Source organism: Heteronotia binoei, chromosome 14 (genome assembly GCF_032191835.1).
Source record: "Heteronotia binoei isolate CCM8104 ecotype False Entrance Well chromosome 14, APGP_CSIRO_Hbin_v1, whole genome shotgun sequence".
Taxonomy (NCBI): Eukaryota; Metazoa; Chordata; class Lepidosauria; order Squamata; family Gekkonidae; genus Heteronotia; species Heteronotia binoei.
In genome coordinates, this window is record NC_083236.1 from 45,946,369 (window position 1) to 45,969,373 (window position 23,005).

A 23,005-nucleotide genomic window follows, 5' to 3' on the forward strand; every position below is an offset into this window, starting at 1 on the left:
CTGTGGAGGCCTCTAGGCAGTCGAAATCTTGAGAGCCCCTCGCAAATTATCTCAGAGCTGGAGCACCTGCTCCACTGCTCACAGCCCCCACTACAGCTTGCAGGCACCTTCTTAAAAGCCCCTTTCACTAAGCTGTGGGGGAGAAGCAGAGAGAGGCAAACTTGGTGACGACACCAGCAGCAGCTGCACCAGGCAAGTCGGGCAAAGAGCGGCTCAGTTGCTGGCTGTGCATGCAGGCTGGGAGGGCTGCAAACGGGAGAAAGCCAGCCCAGGGCCCTTAAAGGTACGGGGGCTCATAGGCCAGTGCCTACTTGGCCTAATTGTTAATCCAGCCCTGCCAGAGGGTTAGACCTACCTGGATTTCCCTGCTGTTTGTCCGAGAAACTTCCTCAATGAAGTTTTCCAGCTTGAGCTGAAGCTTGCCATTCTGGTGTGTAACACTTCCTGCCTCATACAGCAAGGGTAAAACCTGTTGTAGGAAAGACAAAAATCTAAAGTGCTTTGTTTTTATTTTACATGTGAGGCTTAAACAAATTTCTGCTTATAAAGTAAAACCAGGATGTCATTGTTCATGAACAGGCAAAAGTTGAAAGACACCCCAGATCCAGAGGAAGAGGAGGAAGAAGACGAAGATGATGAAGATTATGATATTGGATTTATATCCCGCCCTATACTCTGAATCTCAGAGTCTCACTGCGGTCACAATCTCCTTTACTTTCCCCCTCACAACAGACACCCAGTGAGGTACGTGGGGCTGAGAGAGCTCTTACAGCAGCTGTCTTTTCAAGGACAACTCCTACAAGAGCTATGGATGACCCAAGGCCATTCCAGCAGCTGCGAGTTCTCCCAGTTAAGAGTTCGCACACTTAACCACTACACCAAACTGGCTCTTAACCACTACATCTTCAGGACTGATTTGTGTAGGGTTGCCAATCCTCAGGTGGGGACAGGGGATCCCCCCATTTGGAGGCCCTCCCCCCACTTCAAGGTCATCAGAAAGCGGGGGGAGGGGAGGGAAATGTCTGCTGGGAACTCTATTATTCCCTATGGAGATTTATTCCCATAGAAAATAATGGAGAATTGATCCGCGGGTATCTGGGGCTCGGGGGGGGGGGCTGTTTTTTTAAGGTAGACACACCAAATTTTCAGCACAGCATCTAGTGCCTCTCCCCAAAATATCCCCCAAGTTTCAAAACGATTGGACCACGGGGTCCAATTCTATGAGCCCCAAAAGGTGTCCCTTTCCTTCATTATTTCCAATGGAAGGAAGGCATTGAAAAGGTGTGCGGTCCCTTTAAATGTGATGGGCAGAACTCCCTTTGGAGTTCAATTATGCTTGTCACAGCCTTGATCTTGGCTCCACCCCCAATGTCTCCTGGCTCCACCCCCAAAGTCTCCTGGCTCCACCCCCAAAGTCCCCAGATATTTCTTAAATTGGACTTGGCAACCCTAGATTTGTGGCATACATTTTTGTGAACTAAAAAGCCACTTCATCAGAGACTGTATCTGTGGTACTGCCATGAACAACTGAGTGAGCTTAAAAATGAAATTTATTTATTTATTGGGGGGGGGGGGCAGAAAATGTATATCACCTCTCCAGATTCTTGCCTAAGATGGTTCACAATTAAAACAATGGCAAATAAAACGGGGGGTGGGGGGGTGGAGGAAACAACTCAAGACAATAAAAATAAATAAGGAAAGTATTAAGGGTCAATAAAAACATGCCAAGGCATAAAAGCATCAGGGAAAAAAAACCCAGAGAGGTCAAAACTGATATTGATAAAACAATACAAAGGCTAAGAGCAAGGGCATAAAACAGCAAGCAATGATGGGTCCTCCAATCAAAGCCTTGATTCAAAGCAATGTTTGGCTTAGGGCTGCCAGGTCTCCCGTGACCGTTTGCAAAGGAGCAGGATTGCCACCTCCAGGAGATTTGGGAGCGTAAAGTCTGGGGAGAGCACAGACCCCAGCGGGATATAATCACAGAAGCCACCCTCCAAAGCAGGCGTGTCAAACATACAGCCTGGGGGCCGAATCAGGCCCCTGGAGGGCTCCTATCAGGCCCCAGAGCAACTGGCTCTTGTCTGCTTCTTTCTCTCTCTCTCTTGCTTCCTTCTGTATCTCAGCTTGCTCAATCGCACAGGAGCTACAGAGCAAACCCTCTATTTTCTCCATTGGTTGAGTCTCTTCTCCTTCCTGGTCCACTTGGAAGAGAGGGATAGGGTTGCCAAGTCCAACCCCAGAAATATCTGGGGACTTTGGGGGTGGAGCCAGGAGAATTTGGGGGTGGAGCTAGGGGGGAGGGGGGGAAATGGCGCCGGGGAGCGTGGCGAGCCGCCCCGTCTCGGAGCGAGCGACGCTGCCGCGCTGCTGCCGCCTCTTCTCCGCTCGCCGTGGCTGTTCCTCCGAGATGGGCTCAGCCCAAGCCCATCTCGGAGGAGCAGCCACGGCAAGCGGAGAAGAGGCGGCAGCGGCGCGTCGGCCTCGCCCGCTCTGCTCCGCCTCTGGGGTGGAATCGGAGAAGGGGTGGAGGCGGGCCAGGGGCGTGGCGAGCCGCAAGTCCAGGTCCTAGAAGGGCCTGGATTTGCGACTCGCCATGCTCTTGGCCTGCCTCGCCCTCCCCTGTGCTGCTGCTGCCTCTTGGCTGCTCCTCCGAGATGGGCTCAGCCTGGGCCCATCTCAGAGGAGCAGCTGCGGTGGGCGGGGAGGGGGCGGCAGCACGCGGCGGCCTCGCCCGCTCCGGGATGGGGCAGCTCGCCATGCTCCCCAGCGCCGTTTCCCCCCCCCGCTTCCGTTTTTTTGGGGAGCGGGGGAAGAGGGTGGAAATTCTGGGGTCCCCCGCCAGGGCGGGAGGGTTGGGAAGCCTAGGGAGGGAAAGAGCTGTCGGTGCGGGTGTGTGCAGAGTGAGCGGTGTGATATATACAACAGTGAGCCCCAGTAAGTAAGGGAGCCAGACACCTGCAGCTAGTGCTAAAACAGTGTATTTACAGATTATATACAACGTGTTCACTAGTGCAGTAATATACATCAACCGTAGGATCAAAGTGCTCCGCCAGCATGTGACTCCTCAAAGAGAGACCTGTGCACTGGTAGTGCAGTCCATATATAGTTCCATCAGCCAATCCTGGCAGTCCATAGTCATGCTGACTCAGCAGGTACTTTCCACCTGTCCTTTATCGGCTAGAACCGGCTTGTAGATAAGGTCACTGTGACCTAGCCTGCCAGCTAGATCACTTGCTGTGATGTTATAGCTGTAAAACTGTGTAAAGGCAGACTTAATACTAACAAGAGCCAGAGCTCCCTTTGCCCAGTTTCCTGGATCCAATGGGAGAGATACAAGGGAAGCACCTTTAAGACCAACAAGTTTTAAGCATATTTTAAGGGGCTTTTAAAAAAAAATTCAGTCATGTTTGTCTGTGTCCTTTAAAAAGTTTATATTTCTGCTACCTAATCTTAAAAAAGTACTTACATGGCCCGGCCCAACATAGCCTGGCCTGGCCCAACAAGGTCTCATTTATGTCAGATTCAGCCCTCATGAGTTCGACACCCCTGCTCCAAAGCATCTATTTTCTCTGCAGTCTGGAGATGAACTATAATTCCAGGAGATCCCCAGACTGTCATTGCTGCTTGGTTCCTAAAGGATAGTAAGGTAGGTGCCAAAGGCAAGGTGCCACAACAGAAAAAAGCCCCCCATCCCCTGATTCTTAGCTCTGATGTTTGAGGTCCAGAACAGGAGAAGTGCTGGGTGTAAAACTTGCCAGAACTAACATTTATGGGACACTGAAGGGGGCAGACTCACACTGATGGCAAGATGGGCATCCACGATGGCTTCCTTTGCCCGGAGGATGTCAGCTTTCACTTCCACATCCTGGACAGAGCTGAGCATCTCAACACTCTGCTGCACAGACTGGCAGGTCTGCGTCACGACCTAGAACACAGGGCAAGAAGCAGGAGGTCACCAGAAGATGGGGGTTTGCCAAGATTCCAGTCCTGCTGCTTGAAGGGCACTTGGTGTAATTAGCAGACTGATCAAAGCCACCAAGTTATACACGGTCTTTCAGTTTGCAAAAATATATTATAAGGATTGTATACAGCACATAATAAGCAATACAATAATGATAGAGGCTGCTAGGGCCTTTTAAAGTAACAGAAACCCCAAGGGGCCAAAAAATCCGGTCCCCAAATGAATAGATATAAATCCAAATTTGGAAATTGTCCAACTGAAATTCACAAGGTGGGTGCTCCTGAGGAGTGTAACTTCAATGCAGCCGCTTTCTTAAAAAGACATCTCTCTAGATTTTGATGACGTTTCAATTCTTTCTTCAGTTTAACAGCTCAATTATTTAGGAACCCCGTTCTACATTCTCTAATCACAGCATTAAGCTTCTCATTTCAGTGTGAACACCGGGCTCTTTCATCAGGTTCTAGTCCTGGCTCAGTATAGACAGAAACCAGCTTGAAAAATGAAGGCATGGCAATGATTTCCTTCAAAAAAAATCAGGGAACACTTTTGAGAATTATCTGGTTGCAAAGAACTGGGGATCCCTAGTTCGTTTTACAGAGTTCCTTTTTCTAGGTTTTTTTGGTTGGGAGCCATGGCAGTTTCAACAGGATGGAAACAGGCTTATAAACATTCCTTATGAGGATCTATCTTATTCATGCCTCTGTCTTTCTGTTTGAAACCAGCCTCTCCTATTAAAAATTAAACACACTGTGTGAAAGCTGTATAGATCAGGGGTGTCAAACATGCAACCCGGGGTCAGAATCAGGCCCCCAGAGGACTCCTATCAGGCCCCCGAGCAACTGGCTGTCATCTGCTTCCTTCTCCCTCTCTCTTGCTTCCTTTTGAATAACAGCTTGCTTTGCAAGGCTTGCTCAATCACACAGGAACTACAGAGCAAAACCTCTATTTTCTCTATTGGCTGAGGCGCCTCCCTTGGGGAGGAAGGGGCAGGAGGCAGAGCTTGCTTTGCCAGGCTCTCTTAATTGCACAGCAGAGCTACTGAGCCAAGCCTCCCTTCTGTTGGCTGAGGCTCCTCCCCCTCCTGGTCCCCTGGAGAAGGAAGGAAAGAGCCAGAGCTTCCTTTGCCCATTTCCTTGGATTGCACAGGAGAGATACAAGGAAAGCACCTTTAAGACCAACAAGTACTAATGTTTTAAGCATGTTTTATTTTAAGCTTTTATAACCTCAGGTCCTATCCTACTTGTTATCCAGCTTTTTGAAAATAAAATACTTCTTACCCTGAAAAGATCAGAAAACAATACCAAGCCTAAATGGACCAATTCCTGTACACTTGAAAAATAGCATTATGCAGTTTAGCTAAAATAATAATAGCATTATTAAAGAAGTAGATGTGGGTGAGTCATTGACATATAGAATAGATACGATTATGAATCAGAAGTTATAGGACAACTTAATAATCAATCATATTATGTTCCTTGAAGTCATTATTCTGATCAGATACATCCAGAATAACATTAAGATTTGATTGGAAGAAGGCAAAATCATTGGGTGCATCTCTCCATGTGAGAGACAATTTGTAGATAACCCAAATCTCAAACCCAAAAATTATATTTAAAATTCATAAGAATATTCCTCCTTATCCCGGGAGAGTTATTGTTTTTGGCTGTGATTCAGATTTTGAAGCTATTTCCAAATATTTGGGCTTCCTTCCCAGACCATTTGTCCCTATGATACCATTTTATATAAAAGGTATCACTGATTTCATCAACAGGTTGGGTGAAAGATCATGCATTGATGTGAATAAACTGTTACATTACTTTTAACATTGCATCTCTCTATATCAATACCCCCCTAGACAGGGGCATCATCCATCAAAGAAAGCATTTGAAACAAAAAGACAAATATTCTCCTACATCTTTTCCCCTGGCATTACTGGAGATAGCATTACTTCCTATTTAATGATAAATTTTACTGGCAGGTCAAAAGTATTTCCATGTTGTCCCCTATGGCACCAGAGATGGCTAACCTGTACACGGATCATTTTGAAGAACAATTTATCCATGGACAATCCTTTCTGGGAACATATAACTAAATGGAAGTACTATATCGATAGTGTTATCTTCTTGTGGAAAGGTAGTCAGAACCCGGCGTAAGGCTGCCACAACTGTCTAAATGTGCAGGATGAGAATACCAAGCCTGACATGCATTTAAATGACAGGCACATCTACTTTTTGGATGTCGTGGTTAGTAAGAAAGATAAGATGTATATAGTCTACATTTAAAAAAACCAAAAAAATCCCTCGCTGATAAAAATTCTTTCTGCAGGTATGACAGCCACCATCCGCACTGTACATGAAGAATAACCTGCTGTACAGTTAGTTTTTAAGGATTAGGAGAAATTCTGCCAATACACAGGAATTTCAAAAAGAAGCAATACTCTTCAAACAAAATTTGGCAGCTAAAGGGTACCTGAGTCAAGTCTTAAAGGTAAAAGTAATCCCATGTGCAAGCACCAGACATTTCCAACTCTGGGGTGACATTGCTTTCACAAGGTTTTCATGGCAGACTTTTTACAGGGTGATTTGCCATTGCCTTCCCCAGACCCATAGCTACAGTGGGGCCCAGGAGGGGCCAGGCCCATCCTTTTAACCCCCCCTTCCAACTGTATGGCCCCTCATTTGGGGGGCCCTCAATCTGTCCCTTTCGCTCACCACCACTCTAAACAAGGAGTAGCATTGCTGCTGGTCTTTTTGCTTTTCTCTCTCCATAACACAGGGTGCAAAGCAAAGGTGGGGGGGATTCAAGAGGTCTCTGTCTCTGAGAGAGGGGCATGCAAGAAAGGGGTGGGGGAGCAGAGCCGCTGTGACTGTCCAGATGAAGGGGGGTTAGCTTGTGGAACTCAAGGCAGCTTACAGTGCTGAGAGCCCAAGGCCACCAAACAGGGTGGCCCCCAGCCCCCGCAAACAACAAATCGTGCTGTGGGCCCCACCAAACATGAAATTCTAGCTATGGCCTTGGCCTTCTCCAGTACTCATTTTACCAACCTCAGAAGTATGGAAGGCTAAGTCAACCTTGAGCCGGCTACCTGAACCCAGCTTCTGCCGGGATCAAACTCAGGTTGTGAGCAGAGCTTGGACTGCACCACTCTGCGCCACAGGACTCTTCAAAGTCAAGTCCTACGCACAGCTTATTCTAAGGTCACTGCTTGTAGCAGTTTAGGTCTCCTGCAAACCTAGGGGGAAAACTGACCTTAGAAGACTCTCACTTAGCTGAACTTTTAACCACATAAATGTCAGTCATAATAATAATAATAATAATAAGGTAGTCCCCTGTACAAGCACCAGCCATTTCCGACTCTGGGGTGACGTCGCATCATGACATTTTCACAGCAGACTTTTTTACGGGGTGGTTTGCCATTGCCTTCCGCAGTCATCTATTCCAGGGGTGGTCAATGGTAGCTCTCGAGATGTTTTTTGCCTACAACTCCCATCAGCCCCAGCCAGCATGGCCAATGGCTGAGGCTGATGGGAGTTGTAGGCAAAAAAACATCTGGAGATCTACCGTTGGCCACCCCTGATCTATTCTTTTCCCCCAGCAAGCTGGGTACTCATTTTACCAACCTTGGAAGGATGGAAGAGACTATTTAAGTTGACAGATCAATTTGCACATAGCAATCTGTTTCAACCTGCAAGGAACCAATGGTTCTCTCTAGGATCATGTTGCCCCAGGGACACTTTCCCTGTGGAAATGACACATTTTGTTAATTTACACACAGCTTGAAAAGTTTCATTTCTCCTACAGACAAAAAACAATACATTTGTAAGAGTGTTACTATGGGCAGTTCTAACTCAGTTGCTAATATTAAAATGCTCTTGTAAAAAGATGTGAAAAGAAAGGTTCACAGCTCCTGAACCTTTCTGACAGCCCCTCCTCCTCCTGCCTACCTTGTCCATTGAATAGTAGGTGCAGCTACATAACAATCCCTGGACGAACTCCACTACCTATTTTTCTACAAAATTACCCCTGCTTCTAGGAATACACTTTTCTGAACATAAAAGTAATGTTTGTGTAAAATCAAACAAACAAGACATTTCACTGGCCCAACATCTCTAGAGTACAACCATTGTGTACACAGATCCAAGTGGGCAGCCGTGTTGGTCTGAAGCAGTTGAACAAAGCAGGAGTCAAGTCACACCTTTAAGACCAACCAATTGGTTGGTCTTAAAGGTGTGACTTGACTCCTGCTTCATTATGTACACAGATTAGATCATTATAATGACAGAATGTTACTGAAAAATGGCAGAGGAGATTTTGAGACTGAATGCTCTGGTCCCTTATGGGTTAAGCAAAAAGTCAGAGATTTGCTTACGTGAGATAAAGACTGTCCAACTCATTCTTTTTCCTTGAAGCTCAACTGCAATGTTTCTGGCAAAGTGACTCTCCAAGTTAAGTATATTCTACTTCTTAAGCTCTGTGTCTTTCTGAGACTAGTGTCTGTACCTTTTGTTTAAGAACTATGTTCTAATAAATGAGCATCTTAGAATATGCTTTCTCAAAATGGACCTGCTATGAAACTGACGTAGATTTATTCAGTATGCACCAGTTTCTGGCTACTGAACATCCGCTATGTATTTCCTCCATGCTCAGCTAGCATTGTTTTTTTAACACTGTTTAAATACATTATTTGGATGCTACCTGTGCCTATCATTCTTGAGATTTATTTATATTTATTTTTACAGATCCCCTTGATAGGATTGCCTGCTCTGGGCTGGGATATTCCTGGAAATTTGGGAGTGAAGCCTAAGAAGGGCAGAGTTTGGAGAGCAGAGGGACTCGGCAGGGTATAATTCCATATGGTCCACCCTCTAAAGGAGCCATTTTCTCCAAGGGAACTAATCTCTGTAATCTCAACTGTAATTCCAGGAGATCTCCAGGTCCCACCTGGAGGCTGGCAACCTTACCCCTGAAATGCTTTAGTGGGGCTCTTAGGGACTGTCAAGGTTAATAAATTACTTTTCGTGCTGCACAAATTGTTCTTTTGTTTTTCCTTGATCTGGTTATTACTGCAGACCACTTTTCTGCCCTCCACTTTTAAGCCCTCCTTTGCACACTCCACTTTCTGGGCCTGGCGTTTAGATGGGGCTGTACTCCTCCCTGATATAATCTGAAAGGAAGAGACCTCCTGGAGTGAATCATCTATGACAAGCATGAGAAAATGGCCTGCAGCCAGAGAAGAGATTTCAACCCTGGACGGGCTATTCATCAGGTCCAGCTCCTGCATCCTTTAAGGGAGCGGTCCCCAACCTTTTTGGCACCAAGGACCGGTTTTGTGGAAGACCATATTCCCACAAACCGGGGCTGTGTGTGATGCTTTTGGGATAATACAATTGTGTGATTTATTTCTATTAGTTTGGTATGATGGTTAAGTGTGCGGATTCTTATTTGGGAGAACTGGGTTTGATTCCCCACTCCTCCACTTGCACCTGCTGGAACAGCTCTCATGGAGATTGTCCTTGAAAGTGCAGCTACTGTGAGAGCCATCTCAGCCCCACCCACCTCACAGGGTGTCTGTTGTGGGGGAGGGAAGTAAATGAGATTGTGAGCCACTCTGAGAAATTCGGAGTGGAGGGCAGGATATAAATCCAATGTCATCATCTTATTATCATTTCTACATTGTAATATATAATGAAATAATTATACAGCTCACGGCCCTGTTGCTAACAGCCCACGGACCGGTACTGGTCCACGGCCCGGGGTTGGGGACCCCTGCTTTAAGACACTACTTTTTGTCCTTCCCAGAGGTTTCCTACACCCCTTGGAAAACAGAGGGAGGCAAACAAGGACCCCAGAGTTCCCACCTGTTTGGAAGAGCTGGCTATGCTGTCTGACTGCAACTGCAGTTTCTCCTTGGAGAAGATTTCTTGCATTTGATTTCTCGTGAGATAAGACTGTATCTGCAGAATGCAAAAGAGGCATGAGTCACAGCACTGGCACTCCAAAAAAACAGGAAGGATGGAAGGATGGAAAAAAGAAAGAAAGAAAGAAAGAAAGAAAGAAAGAAAGAAAGAAAGAAAGAAAGAAAGAAAGAAAGAAAGAAAGAAAGAAAGAAAGAAAGAAAGAAAGAAAGAAAGAAAGAAAGAAAGAAAGAAAGAAAGAAAAGCATTTCGTGCTGGGTAATGCTGAGCACATCACAATGCACACACCTTGCTTGGAGTATGTTTGGGTCCTAGATGCTCAGAAAGGGTTTCAAGACAATGTGGTAGGTAACTAAAGGGAACCTCCACATTCAGAGGCTCTGAATACCAGTGCTAGGAGGCAACATCAGGAGAAGGCCTTTGCCTCTATGCTCTGTTGTTGGCCTTCCGGAGGAATTTGTTGGCCAGTGTGTGAGACAGGATGCTGGGCTAGGTGGACCACTGGTCTGATCCAGCAGGGCTCTTCTTATATTCTTATATAACCTGTATTTAAATTCCTAACTTTCACCCCCTCCCTCTTTTACCTTGTGCACAACTTCTTCCATTTTCTCTGGTTGGCTTCGATATGCCTGAGCCACATCAGTCATGGGCAAAGGCATAACCTTCAGGGTGAAATTCCTTAGAAACAAACACAGATTTCATCAGATCATCCCAGGCCTCAGTGGGCTTCTGATCCAGACCCACATGGCATAAGAAGTTGCCATGTGCAGCACTGAACACATATGCCAGTTTTCCCAATGAACATGATAAAGGTAAAGGTAGTCCCCTGTGCAAGCACCAGTCGTTTCCAACTCTGGGGTGACGTTGCTTTAACAATGTTTTCACAGCAGACTTTTTACAGGGTGGATTGCCATTACCATCCCCAGTCATCTACACTTTCCCCCCAGCAAGCTGGGTACTCATTTTACCGACCTCGGAAGGATGGAAGGCTGAGTCAACCTGGAGCCGGCTGCTTGAACCCAGCTTCCGCCAGGACTGAACTCAGGTCATGAGCAGAGCTTAGGACTGCAGTACTGCAGCTTTACCACTTTGAGCCACAGGGCTCTAATGAATACTGTAGGCAGGCACATATCATGGTAGACATGAAATTATCACATATGATGTGGCTTGCAGCATATATCTAGCACAGTGTGAACAAAGTTGTAAGCATTGTTTTAAGAAGATATTGGATTTATATCCTGCCCTATACTCTGAATCTCAGAGTCTCAGAGTGGTCACAATCTCCTTGAGCTTTCCCACCCCCACCCCCCACAACAGACACCCTGTGATGTGAGTAGGGCTAAGAGGACTCTCACAGCAGCTGCCCTTTCAAGGACAACTCCTACGAAAGCTATGGCTGACCCAAGGCCATTCCAGCAGCTGCAAGTAGAGGAGTGGGGAATCAAACCCCGTTCTCTGAGAGAAGAGTCCGTGCACTTAACCACTACACCAGACTGGCTCTCTTTGGTTGAGAGGGGTTAATTTTCCCACTGCTCCTTTTTTCAGCATTAATCAAATAAAAAAAATTTGGATAGAAAGTCTGTGAATCAATACTGCAACCCTGGAAAGTCACTCAAGGTTCAAAAGTTAGCAAATTCTTTGCAGTGTGAAGGGACTTATCACTTCCTTCCTTCCCACACCCCGCCCCCCACCCAATTTCCTTTTCTTGGATTAAGTTGCAAGCAAGCAGCTGTCACTGAGGAAAAGATGGACACCCACCTCTCCAAAGCACGGGCCACATCCAGGAATCCGTTCACTGTTGTGTTGTTCCTGTCCCAAATAAGAGTCCTGAGCACAAAAGGGGGAGAAAGGTGCTTTATCAAAGCATGCTGTTTCCTTATTGAAAGACAAGAAGCACGTTTTGTATATAAAGTTACGGGCTTGCATGCTGATGGCTGAGAATCAGACTATCCTGTACAACAAAAGAATGGCAATGATTCTTAATGAGTGTCGATTTCCCCTTAATAAGCCTAAGGACACAGCTCTGAGCCAGGGCTTTTTTGGTTGGCACCCAGCAGGAACTCATTTGCATATTAGGCCACACCCCCTGATACCAAGCCAGCTGGAACTGTATTCCTGTGCGTTCCTGTTCAAAGAAGACCTGGCTCTAGCCAAGTTTCCATCAAGACAGGAAGAGATGAGCTTCCCATCTAGCTGGAGGGAGAGGCTGATGAGTGTCAGACAGATCAGGGACAGAGAGAGAGAGAAACAGATTTGAATGGGTAGCCTGAAGGTGTTGGTCTGAAGCAATCTGACCCTGGAAGAAGTCCCGTCCAACTCTATGATTCTATTATTCTAACCAGGGGTGGAATTCTTTCACCATCAGACACATTCACAGCTGAGTGTCCTTTCGGCTTTGGCCCAGCTGCTTCACTCTTTCTGTGGTTACTTGAACTCTCTTCCAAGTAGCATATTGGGCACCTTCTGACCTGAGGGGCTCATCTTCCAGCATCATATCTTTTAGCCTTTTGTTTCTGTTCATGGGATTTTCTTAGCAAGGATACTGGGGTGGTTTGCCATTTCCTTCTCCAGTGGATCACTTTTAGTCTGGGTTCTCAGCTGTGGCCTGTCCATCTTGGGTGGCCCTGCATGGCATAGCCCACAGCCTCATTGAACCATGCAAGCCCTCTCGCCACAACAAGGCAGTAATCTATGAGAGGGAACCCTATACCATACACTTCTACTTCTCTCACATCCAAAGAGAACCCAGCTGGGTAAAGCATTCCCTCTGGAACCTTTCACAGTTTGGAGAAGCAGCCTGTGCATAGGAATAATCTAAGCTTTCATACAAAAATCAGTCCAACCAAAGTAACCAAAGCCTGGCCCATCAGACTGTTTCCGCAGATGGAACAACTTCCACCTACAGCATACAACTTTCTCTCATTTCTCCCACGTTCTGCAGCCCAAAATGTCTTCCCTAATAGGCTGATGGTCTGTCATGCCCTGGCTGTGTTCATTGTGGCAAGCCACAAGTTGTGTGGGCTGGCAGCAGCTCTTCCCCTCAGAGAGGGTGTGGTGGGGGTGGTAGAAAGCAATGGGATTGACGCACCTGAGCGTAGTGTTCAATGACAAGGCTTTTGCCAGTATCTTGGCACCGAAGTCTCCCATGGTGTTGCCACTGATGTCCAGCGTGACAAGGTTGCTGCTGCTGCTTCCCAAGCTAGCCAAGAGAATGCTGGTTCCCAGCTTCAGGCGGGATTCTGCCACCGACAGGGATCTGACAGACTAAATAAAGGCAAGGAGTTGTATGAACAGGGGTCCCCTTAGTTGCCTGCAGAAGGTACAGTGTGCAGCACACAATGCCGGCCCTAGGGCACATGGCACCCCAGGCAGGCTCCCTGCTCGCCACCCCCCCCTGCTGCTGATGCCACTGCCACCTCCCCCACTCCCTCTGCAGCGCTCCCCTCCCTCCCTCCCTCCCTCTCTCCCTCCAAGAAGCACGACAAGGCTGGGCCCTACTGGCTTCGAGGCAGCTGGCATCCAGAAATGAGGGGGGAGCGAAGCCTCCTCCAGCACTCTCTTCGAAAAACGTGCAGCTGCCTTGAAGCTGGTAGGGCACAGTCTTGTCGCAGTGAGCTTCTCAGAGAGCTTTTTGTAGATAAGCCCAGCAGGAACTCATTTGTATTTTAGGCAGGGGTGGAATTCTAGCAGGAGCTCCTCTGCATATTAGGCCACACACCCCTGATGTAGCCAATCCTCCAAGAGCTTACAAAGATGATCCGTGTAAGCTCTTGGAGGCTTGGCTACATCAGGGGTGTGTGGCCTAATATGCAAAGGAGCTCCTGCTAGAATTCCACCCCTGATTTGAGGCCACCCCCCCCTCTGATGTTACCATTATTTCTCACAGGGATTTGTGGTAGAAAAAGCCCAGCAGGAACTTATTTTCATATTAAGCCACACCCCGATGTCATACTTGTATCTCATGGGGATTTTGGTAGGAAAAGCCTAGCATTAACTCATTTGCATATTAGGCCACCCCCCTTATGTAACTGTTGTTTTGCACAAGGATTTTTAGTAAAAAAAAGCTTTGCAGGGAATCCTTTGCATATTAGGCCAAAGCCCCTGATGCCAAGCCAGCCAGAACCGCATTCCTGTGCGTTCCTGCTCAAAAAAAGCCCTGTCTTGCCATACACTTCTACTTCTCTCACATCCAAAGAGAACCCAGTGCCCACTAGCTGGTGGTTCAACAGTGCCCACTAGCTGGTGGTTGTTGAAGAAGAAGATATTGGATTTATATCCCGCCCTCCACTCCAAAGAGTCTCAGAGCGGCTCCTTTCTCCAATCTCCTTTACCTTCCTCCCCCACAACAGACACCCTGTGAGGTGGGTGGGGCTGGAGAGGGCTCTCACAGCTGCTGCTGCCCTTTCAAGGACAACTCTTGCAATAGCTGTGGCTAACCCAAGGCCATTCCAGCAGCTGTAAGTGGAGGAGTGGGGAATCAAACCCGGTTCTCCCAGATAAGAGTCCACACACTTAACCACTACACCAAACTTGTTGTTTGTTTGTTCAGTTTATTAATCGCCTTATCTCAGCTTATGCCGGGCTCTAGGCAATGTACTACAAAGGAAGACATAATGCCATAAAACAAATATCGAAAGCATTAAAAATCAATATAACAAGTTGAGAAAGTTAGAAAAACAGATTTAAAAATCACAACGATGGCGTCCCTGTAAGTTTCCATCCCCATTTTGGACTGCCTGGCCACTATCTGGGCAAGGCAAGGAGAGAAGGGGTACAAAGTTAGAAGATTATGGAAAAGGGAGGAAAAGAGGGCGCCAGCCTCAGTAGGAAACCATTGCCATCCTCAACCAAAAGCCTGTTGGAACTTCTCTGCCTTACATGGCTCGTGGAATTGCATAAGATCCCGCAGGGCCCTGATGGTGTTAGGCAGAGAGTTCCACCAGGTCGGGACCAGGACCGAAAAGGTTGTTCCTAGCTAGGAAGCTGCTGGTTCTTCTGCTCCAGTCTCAAGGTCCATGTTTGTGGAGACTCTTGCCTTGCCTCCAGGAACCTGCTTCACCCTGGTCATTGCAAGCTTTGCAGCTTCTCTGCTGCATATAAAGGTTTCTGCTTCCTTGCAAGGAGACCACTTCACCACTACAACCTTCTAAGGACTCAGAGACAGTATGCTGTCAGTCACAGCAGGACAGATGCACGTTTTAATAGAGAATCCAGACAATCCTGCCAACCTGATGCATGCCAGTGTATCTTCACTGTCCTCTTCTATTTTTCCAGACTGAATCTGTGACAATGGTTTTTAATATAAAACATAATTGCTGTATCAGGTTGCCAGTGATGACAGGAAAAGTACTATGGGGGTTTCTCAGTGCTAAGGTCTTCTAAAATCTTTCTCCTTTCCTTAACTTCCAGTTTAATTGATTCATGTTCTCATTAAAAAGGTAGTCCCCTGTGCAAGTTTCTGACTCTGGGGTGACATCACATCAGGACGTTTTCTTGGCAGACTTTTTACAGGGTGGTTTGCCATTGCCTTCCCCAGTCATCTACACTTTCCCCCCAGCAAGCTGGGTACTCATTTTACCGACCTCGGAAGAATGGAAGGCTGAGTCAACCTTGAGCCAGCTACCTGAACCCAGCTTCCGCCGGGATCGAACTCAGGTTGTGAGCAGAGAGCTCAGACTGTAGTACTGCAGCTTTACCACTCTCATAACTAGCCATAAAATTTATGTATCATGTTCTCATGGCTAACCATAAAATTCTCATATCAAGTGTTATTAATTTTTGTTTGGAGAGTGTGTGGGGATTAGATGCTGCTTTTCAATTTGCAAGTAATGCCATTTCAATTTTTTAATTTTTTTCCCATTAATTATCACAGTGCTGTTACAAATGATGAGATTTGAAAAAAACATAATGATCAATGGCTCTGTGTACAAAGTAAAAGTCAGTGCTTAATTTCCTCCAGTTCCAATAAGAACCATTTTAGGTTCTGGGGTCATTGATACTGACCAAAAGCAACAAAGAGGGAAGAACCATGGTGTCTGCTTACAGACACTGAGCTGTGAAAATTAACAGTTCATAGAAAAGGCTTTAAGTTTGCCTTACTTCCCACACTTACACAGTCTTCATCCTGAGTGAGCTGAACAATCCGGTGCAAAATATCATCCAGGGCTTCCCTGGGGGGAAGAAACAGAAAGGCTATGTTTTTGTACAATGAATCCAGATTCTGCTAGAATGGGTACACCAAGACTGAATTCACAGCTACCTCCTTGCGCTTTAACCTTGTAAAAAATGATGATGTGCTAGCAAGCTTACCTGGACCGGATATTAAAGTTCTTTCCTAGAGCGATGTGTCTGATGGACCTGCTTCGACAGATTGCCAACACCAATGTCACTATGTCAGAATCAAAGCCTGTGGACAAAGTGGTCACAGTAAGCAACCACAGTGAGCAACCACATGGCACAGACCTCTTCAAGCTAGCCACGGACCTATTTGGACTGCCCTTCTGGGAAGATGGAGAGCTGCAAGCACGCATTGTGCTCTTTTTAACATCCCAGAAAGAGAAGAGTAGCTGTAGATGGAAGTCTACATCCACAGTAACTGTTAATCCACAATCTAAGCACAGCTGGGTAGGTTGTATGTGCCCAAGAGAGCAGGCTCTTAGCTGCAGAGAGCAGAGTCTCACTTTCAAACACAAAGACAAATGCAGCTTGAGCTGTCAAGGCAGAGGAACTGACAGGCCTACCGTTGTCAGACAAATTCAAGTCACCAATGGAGCTGGCATCCACAATCAGGTCCTCGATCACCTGGGCACCGGCCGATCTCAGCTGTGCAATTAACACAAGAGATAAGGAAAATTCAGACCAACCTCTGGCGCATCATAAAGCTGAAAGTTGTCCCTATAGTATATTTAAGGATTCAAGTGATTAAAATATATAAACACACACACACAGACCCACACACTGTGTATGTGCTACAAGGCATCAAGTTGCTTCTGATTTATGGCAACCCTATGAATTAATGACCTCAATGTCCTATCAGCCTTGTTGAGATCTTGCAAATGAAAGCTGTGGCTTCCTTTTTGCTTAATGTAAGAACCACACAGAATAAATGTCAAATGTTTGAGAGCAGGAAGGAAGGAAGGAAAATAGATGAGGGAGAGACGTGGAAAGAAAGCAACTTTAATGTTAAATGCATTCTCCAAGTCACTGGCTGGCTTGGCAAAGTGATTTAAAGAGACAAATGCCTTCTCCAAGCCAGCCAATGGGGTGGTGAGGGCTGGGAGAGCCACATAATATGTGTGGAAGAGCCACATGTAACTCCCAAGCCACAGTTTGGCCTCCCCTGCTTTATAGAGTCATTTCATCTCATGTTGGGTATTCTTCTTTGTCTATGGCCTTCCACTTTTCCTAGTAGTATTGTCTTTTCCAGTCTGTCTTATCATCATGAGCTTAAGCAGGACATGTGCTGGCTAGATTCCTTTGTGCAGACTCCTTTGGAGTGGGGACAGGTTGTGACTCAGTGCTAGAGCAGCTCCTTGGCATGCAGAAAGTCCTAGGTTCTCCAATTAAGGACCTGGCTGTAGGCGATGTGAAATACCCAGGGCTTTTTGGTAGAAAAAGCCCAGCAGGAACTCATCTGCATATTTGGCTACACCCCACTGACATCACCATTGTTACACATAGGGCTTTTTGTAGAAAAAAGCCCAGCAGGAACTCATTTGCATATGAGGCCACACCCCCTGATCCCGAGCCAGCCAGGACTATGTTCCTGCACGTTCCTGCTAAAAAAAAGCTCTGGAAATACCTCTAGCTGCCAAGACCCTGGAGAGCTGCTGCCAATCTGAGTAGCCCAAACTGACCTCGATGGTCCAAGGGCCTGATAAGACAACTTCATGAGTTCATCTGTGTTGGGAGCATCTAATGACCCCAGTATTCAGGCCTGTTACTAAGATATTTTTTAAAAAACTCTTTCTTTTGTGGAGCAAAATGGCTTACAATTCTAAAACCAAATCAACCATAATGCAGTAAACCCCCATTCATTCTGCCCAAAATGTTTGACACACCCTGCTTACACCTAATTAAAAGACCTCACAAACAGAGCAACACCCTCAAAAAGTAGCGCTTTCTTCTCTTCCTTATACAGCCATTTCCAGAAGGTGGGTGCCACTATTGAAAAAGACTGGTCTCTGCTAGATGCTAAGTGGGGTCCCTCACACTGGGGGTGGGGAGGAGACAACCAGCAGGCTAGACGGCCATAACTGGCACACAGAGCCCTCTGTGGAAAGACTCTACCATCTTTTTGTTAGCCGATCAAATCCAGTTATTCCCAATTAGGCTAACTTTTTTGGTTTTGTTAAGTCCCAAGCACTTGTCACCCCTCACAAACAGTAATGCCAGGACAGCCACATCTTCTGTGCTTCAAAACTGCCCCACCAATGCCTAGTGTGTGCACTTTTAGAAGGATTATTTCTCACCTCACAGCTACTGAGGTCCAGGTGCAGGCCGCTCAACTGTGAATTCCGTGCCAAGCCCTGCAGTAAGGCTCTGGAACAAATCAGAAGGAAGAGGAATGCAATGGCCTTCAACATAGTGGGGGGAAACTGGTTTCCTACCACCTCTGTTTTCTTTCTTCCCTGACAACCCAACTCCTCAGGTCCCTACTACACTCTTTCCTTCTGCTCTCCTAACTAGGCTTAGAGGGACTAGAGATCTGTTGCATATGGCTGTCTAGCAGCTTAGTTTCCTCGGCTCCTACTAAATACCAGCACCCTTTCATTGGTGCATACTTGTTTGTGATGAATGAGTTTGTGATGAATGAGTTTCCATTCATAAGTTTATTCATCGTCAGCAAGCCTTTGAAATAGCTGAACCATTTGCAAACAGAAAACTACAGCTGGGGAAACAACGGGCTGGATCCCATCTCAGTTCAGTATATGCAGGGCTTTTTTAAAAGAAAAAGCCCATCAGGAACTAATTTGCATATTAGACCACACCCCCTGACACCAAGCCAGCTGGAGCTGCGTTCCTATGCATTCCTGCTCAAAAAAAGCCCTGTGTAAATGGAGACGGCAATGGCAAACCACCCCATAAAAAGTCTGCCATGAAAACGTTGTGATGTGATGTCACCCCAGAGTCGGAAATGACTGGGGCTTGCACAGTTTTACAATTTTTTATATATGGAAGCACATTTTTTTTATTTTTTATATATGGAAGCACAATTTCTTCATCTCCCTCTTCCTGAAGCAGCCCCCAATGTCCTCTGAATTGCTGATCTGAGGGGACCAGGCACAGCATAATGGGGGGAAGGTGGAGGGCGGTCCCAGAAGAGGGTATTACTCCTCCTTCCACACACAGATCTTTTCAACAAGAATTAGGGTTCCCATCCTCCTGCTGCAAGTGGGTTTTCCCTCAATTTCAGGCCTCCAATCTGCCAACAGAGGATTGGCCAGTGGAGGAGCCCTGTCCCTGAAGAGCTTTGCTGGTGCCCAACATGCCCGGCATGATGATGTCACCCAGAAGTGATGTAATCACATCGAGCATATCGCATGGGGGGATGCTCAAGCATTTTGGTAGAAAACTCTATGGCACCATAGAGTTTTTAAAAACCAAAATGCTAGCACCTCCCTGCACGACATGCCCGGTGTGGTTACATCCCTTCCAGGTGATGTCATCATGCTGCACGTGCTTTGCGCACATAAGGCAAGTCCCCTTGCTGGCAGCCAGGTAAGACCTGGCAACCCTGACAAGAATCCAATCCTATAGTATTCACAAGATCACCCAAGCATGTTCAAGTCTCTTTCTCATCTTTGGAAGCCTGTTCTGGTCACTCCTCCCCTTCTTACCTCAAAGCTTCCGGGGGTAACTTGGTCCCAGCCAATGAAACATGTTGGAGGACAGAAGCCTTCCTGAAGAACTTGCCGACAGCAAGAGGAACTTCTCTGTTCTTTCTGTAAAGGAAAGGTAGCTTGCTCAGGCAAGATTCTCCATTGCTCACAGGACATTCCTCTCGAGGCCGTGTCTGCCAGAGCCAGCTCCAACAGAAACACCTCTGAGGTCAGACCTTGATTTGGAAACTCTGTCAGGAGTCACCAGTACGCAGGTCATGAGGAGATTCATGACGGCCCTGGGTCAAGAAGCTGAGCGTATGACTGAGCAGAAGCTAAGCATTCTGAGGTTACTTCCACATAGAGGGTTTGCTCTGTCTCAGCTATTAGGGTTGGTACCTGGAGATCTTCTGCAGTTACAATTTATCTCTCCAGATGACCAAGATCAGTTCCCCTGGAGAAAATGGCTGCTCTGGAGAGTGAACTCTATGGCATTATACTTTGCTCAGCTCCAGGGGTGGAGTTCTAGCAGGATCTCCTTTGCATATTAGGCCGCACCCCCTGATGTAGCCAATCCTCTCAAGAGCTTACAAGGTTCATGATGTTCATGTTTTTCAGATCTCAAACATCTGGTGTTTATTCTATGTGGCTCTAACATTAAGCAAGTTTGGCCACCCCTGGGTTAGGCTCTGCCTACAAAAGCATAGGATCCAGAGCAAGAATGTGTCTGCAATGTACATTATTGTATAAAACAAATATACACTAGTGTTACAAACAGTTTGTTTAATGTCCTTCAGTGCAACACTGTAGCTGCCCAGTGGCCACATTTTCAGGGTTATCAATATCCAGTGTGGAGCATCTAGCAAAATGTAGCTTCATTGCTCTCTGGATTGCATTGTGGAAAGTGGAAATAACAGACAGAGGGGCAAAGAATAAGGTACATAAGATAATGGGGGGGGGGGCTCTCCCTGTGCAAAGCAGCCCCGTGGCGCAGAGTGATAAACTGCAGTATTGCAGTCCAAGCTCTGCTCACAACCTGAGTTTGATCCTGGCAGAAGCTGGGTTCAGGTAGCCGGCTCAAGGTTGGCTCAGTATAAAGTGTAGATGACTGGGGAAGGCAATGGCAAACCACCTCGTAAAAAAGTCTGCCACGAAAACATTGTGATGGGACGTCACTGCAGAGTCAGAAACGACTGGTGCTTGCACAGGGGACTATTTTTTTACCTTTTTTCCCCTGTGCAAAGGGAACAGAACAGGCACGGATGGCAGGCCCTGAAATCTGCACAGACCATTTTTATAATTCCTGTGCCTTTAGCAGCCACGTTCCCACTTTGATCCAAAAGCTAACGAAAATTGCATGTGTGGGCAGGAGTGAATAAAATTAAAACAAGCTGAAATGTTTGGTGTTGTTCCATCCACCGAGTTCTACATCACACATCACAGGATAACGGCAAACTGGCGAACTTACTTGTGAGAGTACACGTTCTTGGAGAGGTTCAGATGGACAAGGCTCCTGCAGCACCCACCAGCCAAAGCACTGAAGAGCTGGGAAGAGAAAACGCAGCCCTGAGTAATTTTGAATAGTAAACAGGCTAAACCCTTGTTCTGGAAGCAACAATTTGTTTCCAAGTACAGTGGCGGGGTGGGGGGTGGGAGAATATGTTGGTCAGTTCATCCAGGACCATTCTCCAGGGCTTTTGTTGTAGCAGGAACTCCTTTGCATTAGGCCACACCCCCTGATGCAGCCAATACTCCAAGAGCTTACAGGGCTCTTCGTACAGGGCCCACTGTAAGCTCCAGGAGCGTTAGCTACATCAGAGGTGTGTGGCCTAGTATGCAAAGGAGTTCCTGCTACAAAAAAAGCCCTGCCATTCTCTGACCAGAGATGCTTATAAGGCCTGCTGTACTCCATAGGGAAGTGATGTACCTGTGTCACACTTGCTTTTTTTTTTTAGCAGGAACACACTGGAATACAGTTCTGGCTGGCTTGCCTAATATGCAAATTAATTCCTGCTGTTTTTTTCCTGCAAGAGAAACCCTGCCAGACACCATTTCCTCTTCTCTCTCTTCTTTGTAGGAGTTGTCCTTGAAACGGCAGCTGCTGTAAGAGCTTTCTCAGCCCCACCCACCTCACAGGGTGTCTGTTGTGGGGGGGTGGGAAGGTAAAGGAGATTGCGACTGCTCTGAGACTCTGAGATTCAGAGTATAGGGCGGGATATAAATCCAATATCATCATCATCTTTCTTCCAGGTGCCTTTTAGAAATCTTGATCATCTTCTTACCTTGGTATACAAGGCATCCATTGTCCCATCCCTGTGGGGTATTAGGCGCTGAGGGGAGGCTGAGAACAGCTGGCTAAATTATCTACTTCTATTGCTAGGGCTGCCAACGCCAGCTGGGGAATTTCTGAAGATTTGGGGTGGTGCCAGCAGAGGGTGTGGTTTTGGGAGAAAGCTCAGTAGAGATCGGACATCACTCTAGGACTGCTATTTCTTCTAGACTCTATAGTATACCGTAGAGTCCACACACCAAAGTTGCCACTTCCTCCAGGAAAATTGATCTCTGGAGATCAGTTGTAATTCCAGAGAAACCAGACACTATGTAGAGTTTGGTAACCTTATTTGTTGCCCCTGGAATTGCTGAGATACTTTGACATCTTGGCTGCATGGAGTCAGCTGTAAGTCAAAAGGACCATAATTTAGTAGCAGAACATATGCTTTGAATGCAAAACTCCCAGGTTCCAATCTTCAATATCTCCAATTAAAAGAACCTCCAGTAGCCAGAACTGGGAAGGAAAAGACCAACACAAGATTTTGGAGAGATGCTCCCAATCTAAACAGGCAGACTGGAGTTAGATGAACCAACACTCTGACTCACTGTAAGCCAGAATTACATATTTGTCATAACACTCGCTGTACTTGTGATAGCCACCTCTCCCAGTAATGTAAGACCTTCAGTTGAATGGGAAAAGAACAAGATTTAACAGGCTCAGTTGTAAGACACAATAGCACCTGCCAGGCACTCACCAGATCCAAAGCGCAGTCTGTCCCAGATAAGTCAAGGTGAGTCAAGGCATTTGGCTGGCTCAGGAAAAAACACAAGCTCTGGGAGAGAAAAAAGTGTTACTTCAGCTTGTTAACTTGTGATCCATCTATTGTTGCAAGACAGACAGTCCCTGAATGTGGTTTTAGGTTTTCGTACTTGGACCATGTGATGTTCAAAACCAGGCAGAATAGAGGTCATTACTGAGCATGTGCTTTGCAGGCCAAAGGTCATGTAGTTCAGGCCACAGCAGTTTCATTTAG

General features: G+C 46.5%; 1 protein-coding gene across 1 annotated transcript in view; it reads right to left on the reverse strand.

Moving 5' to 3' along the window:
- LOC132582303 (capping protein, Arp2/3 and myosin-I linker protein 2-like) overlaps positions 1–23,005 on the reverse strand; it is a 47,927-nt gene that overhangs the window by 1,484 nt on the left and 23,438 nt on the right. Inside the window, exons 12-24 of the mRNA XM_060253840.1 lie at positions 22,727–22,804; positions 21,169–21,245; positions 19,719–19,823; positions 18,351–18,420; positions 16,620–16,701; positions 16,189–16,285; positions 15,992–16,049; positions 12,968–13,143; positions 11,638–11,706; positions 10,464–10,557; positions 9,823–9,918; positions 3,800–3,928; positions 356–469 (exon numbers count right to left, since the gene is read on the reverse strand). Coding sequence (XP_060109823.1) covers positions 356–469; positions 3,800–3,928; positions 9,823–9,918; positions 10,464–10,557; positions 11,638–11,706; positions 12,968–13,143; positions 15,992–16,049; positions 16,189–16,285; positions 16,620–16,701; positions 18,351–18,420; positions 19,719–19,823; positions 21,169–21,245; positions 22,727–22,804 — 1,245 coding nt within the window. The remainder of the gene's footprint in view (positions 1–355; positions 470–3,799; positions 3,929–9,822; positions 9,919–10,463; positions 10,558–11,637; positions 11,707–12,967; positions 13,144–15,991; positions 16,050–16,188; positions 16,286–16,619; positions 16,702–18,350; positions 18,421–19,718; positions 19,824–21,168; positions 21,246–22,726; positions 22,805–23,005) is intronic.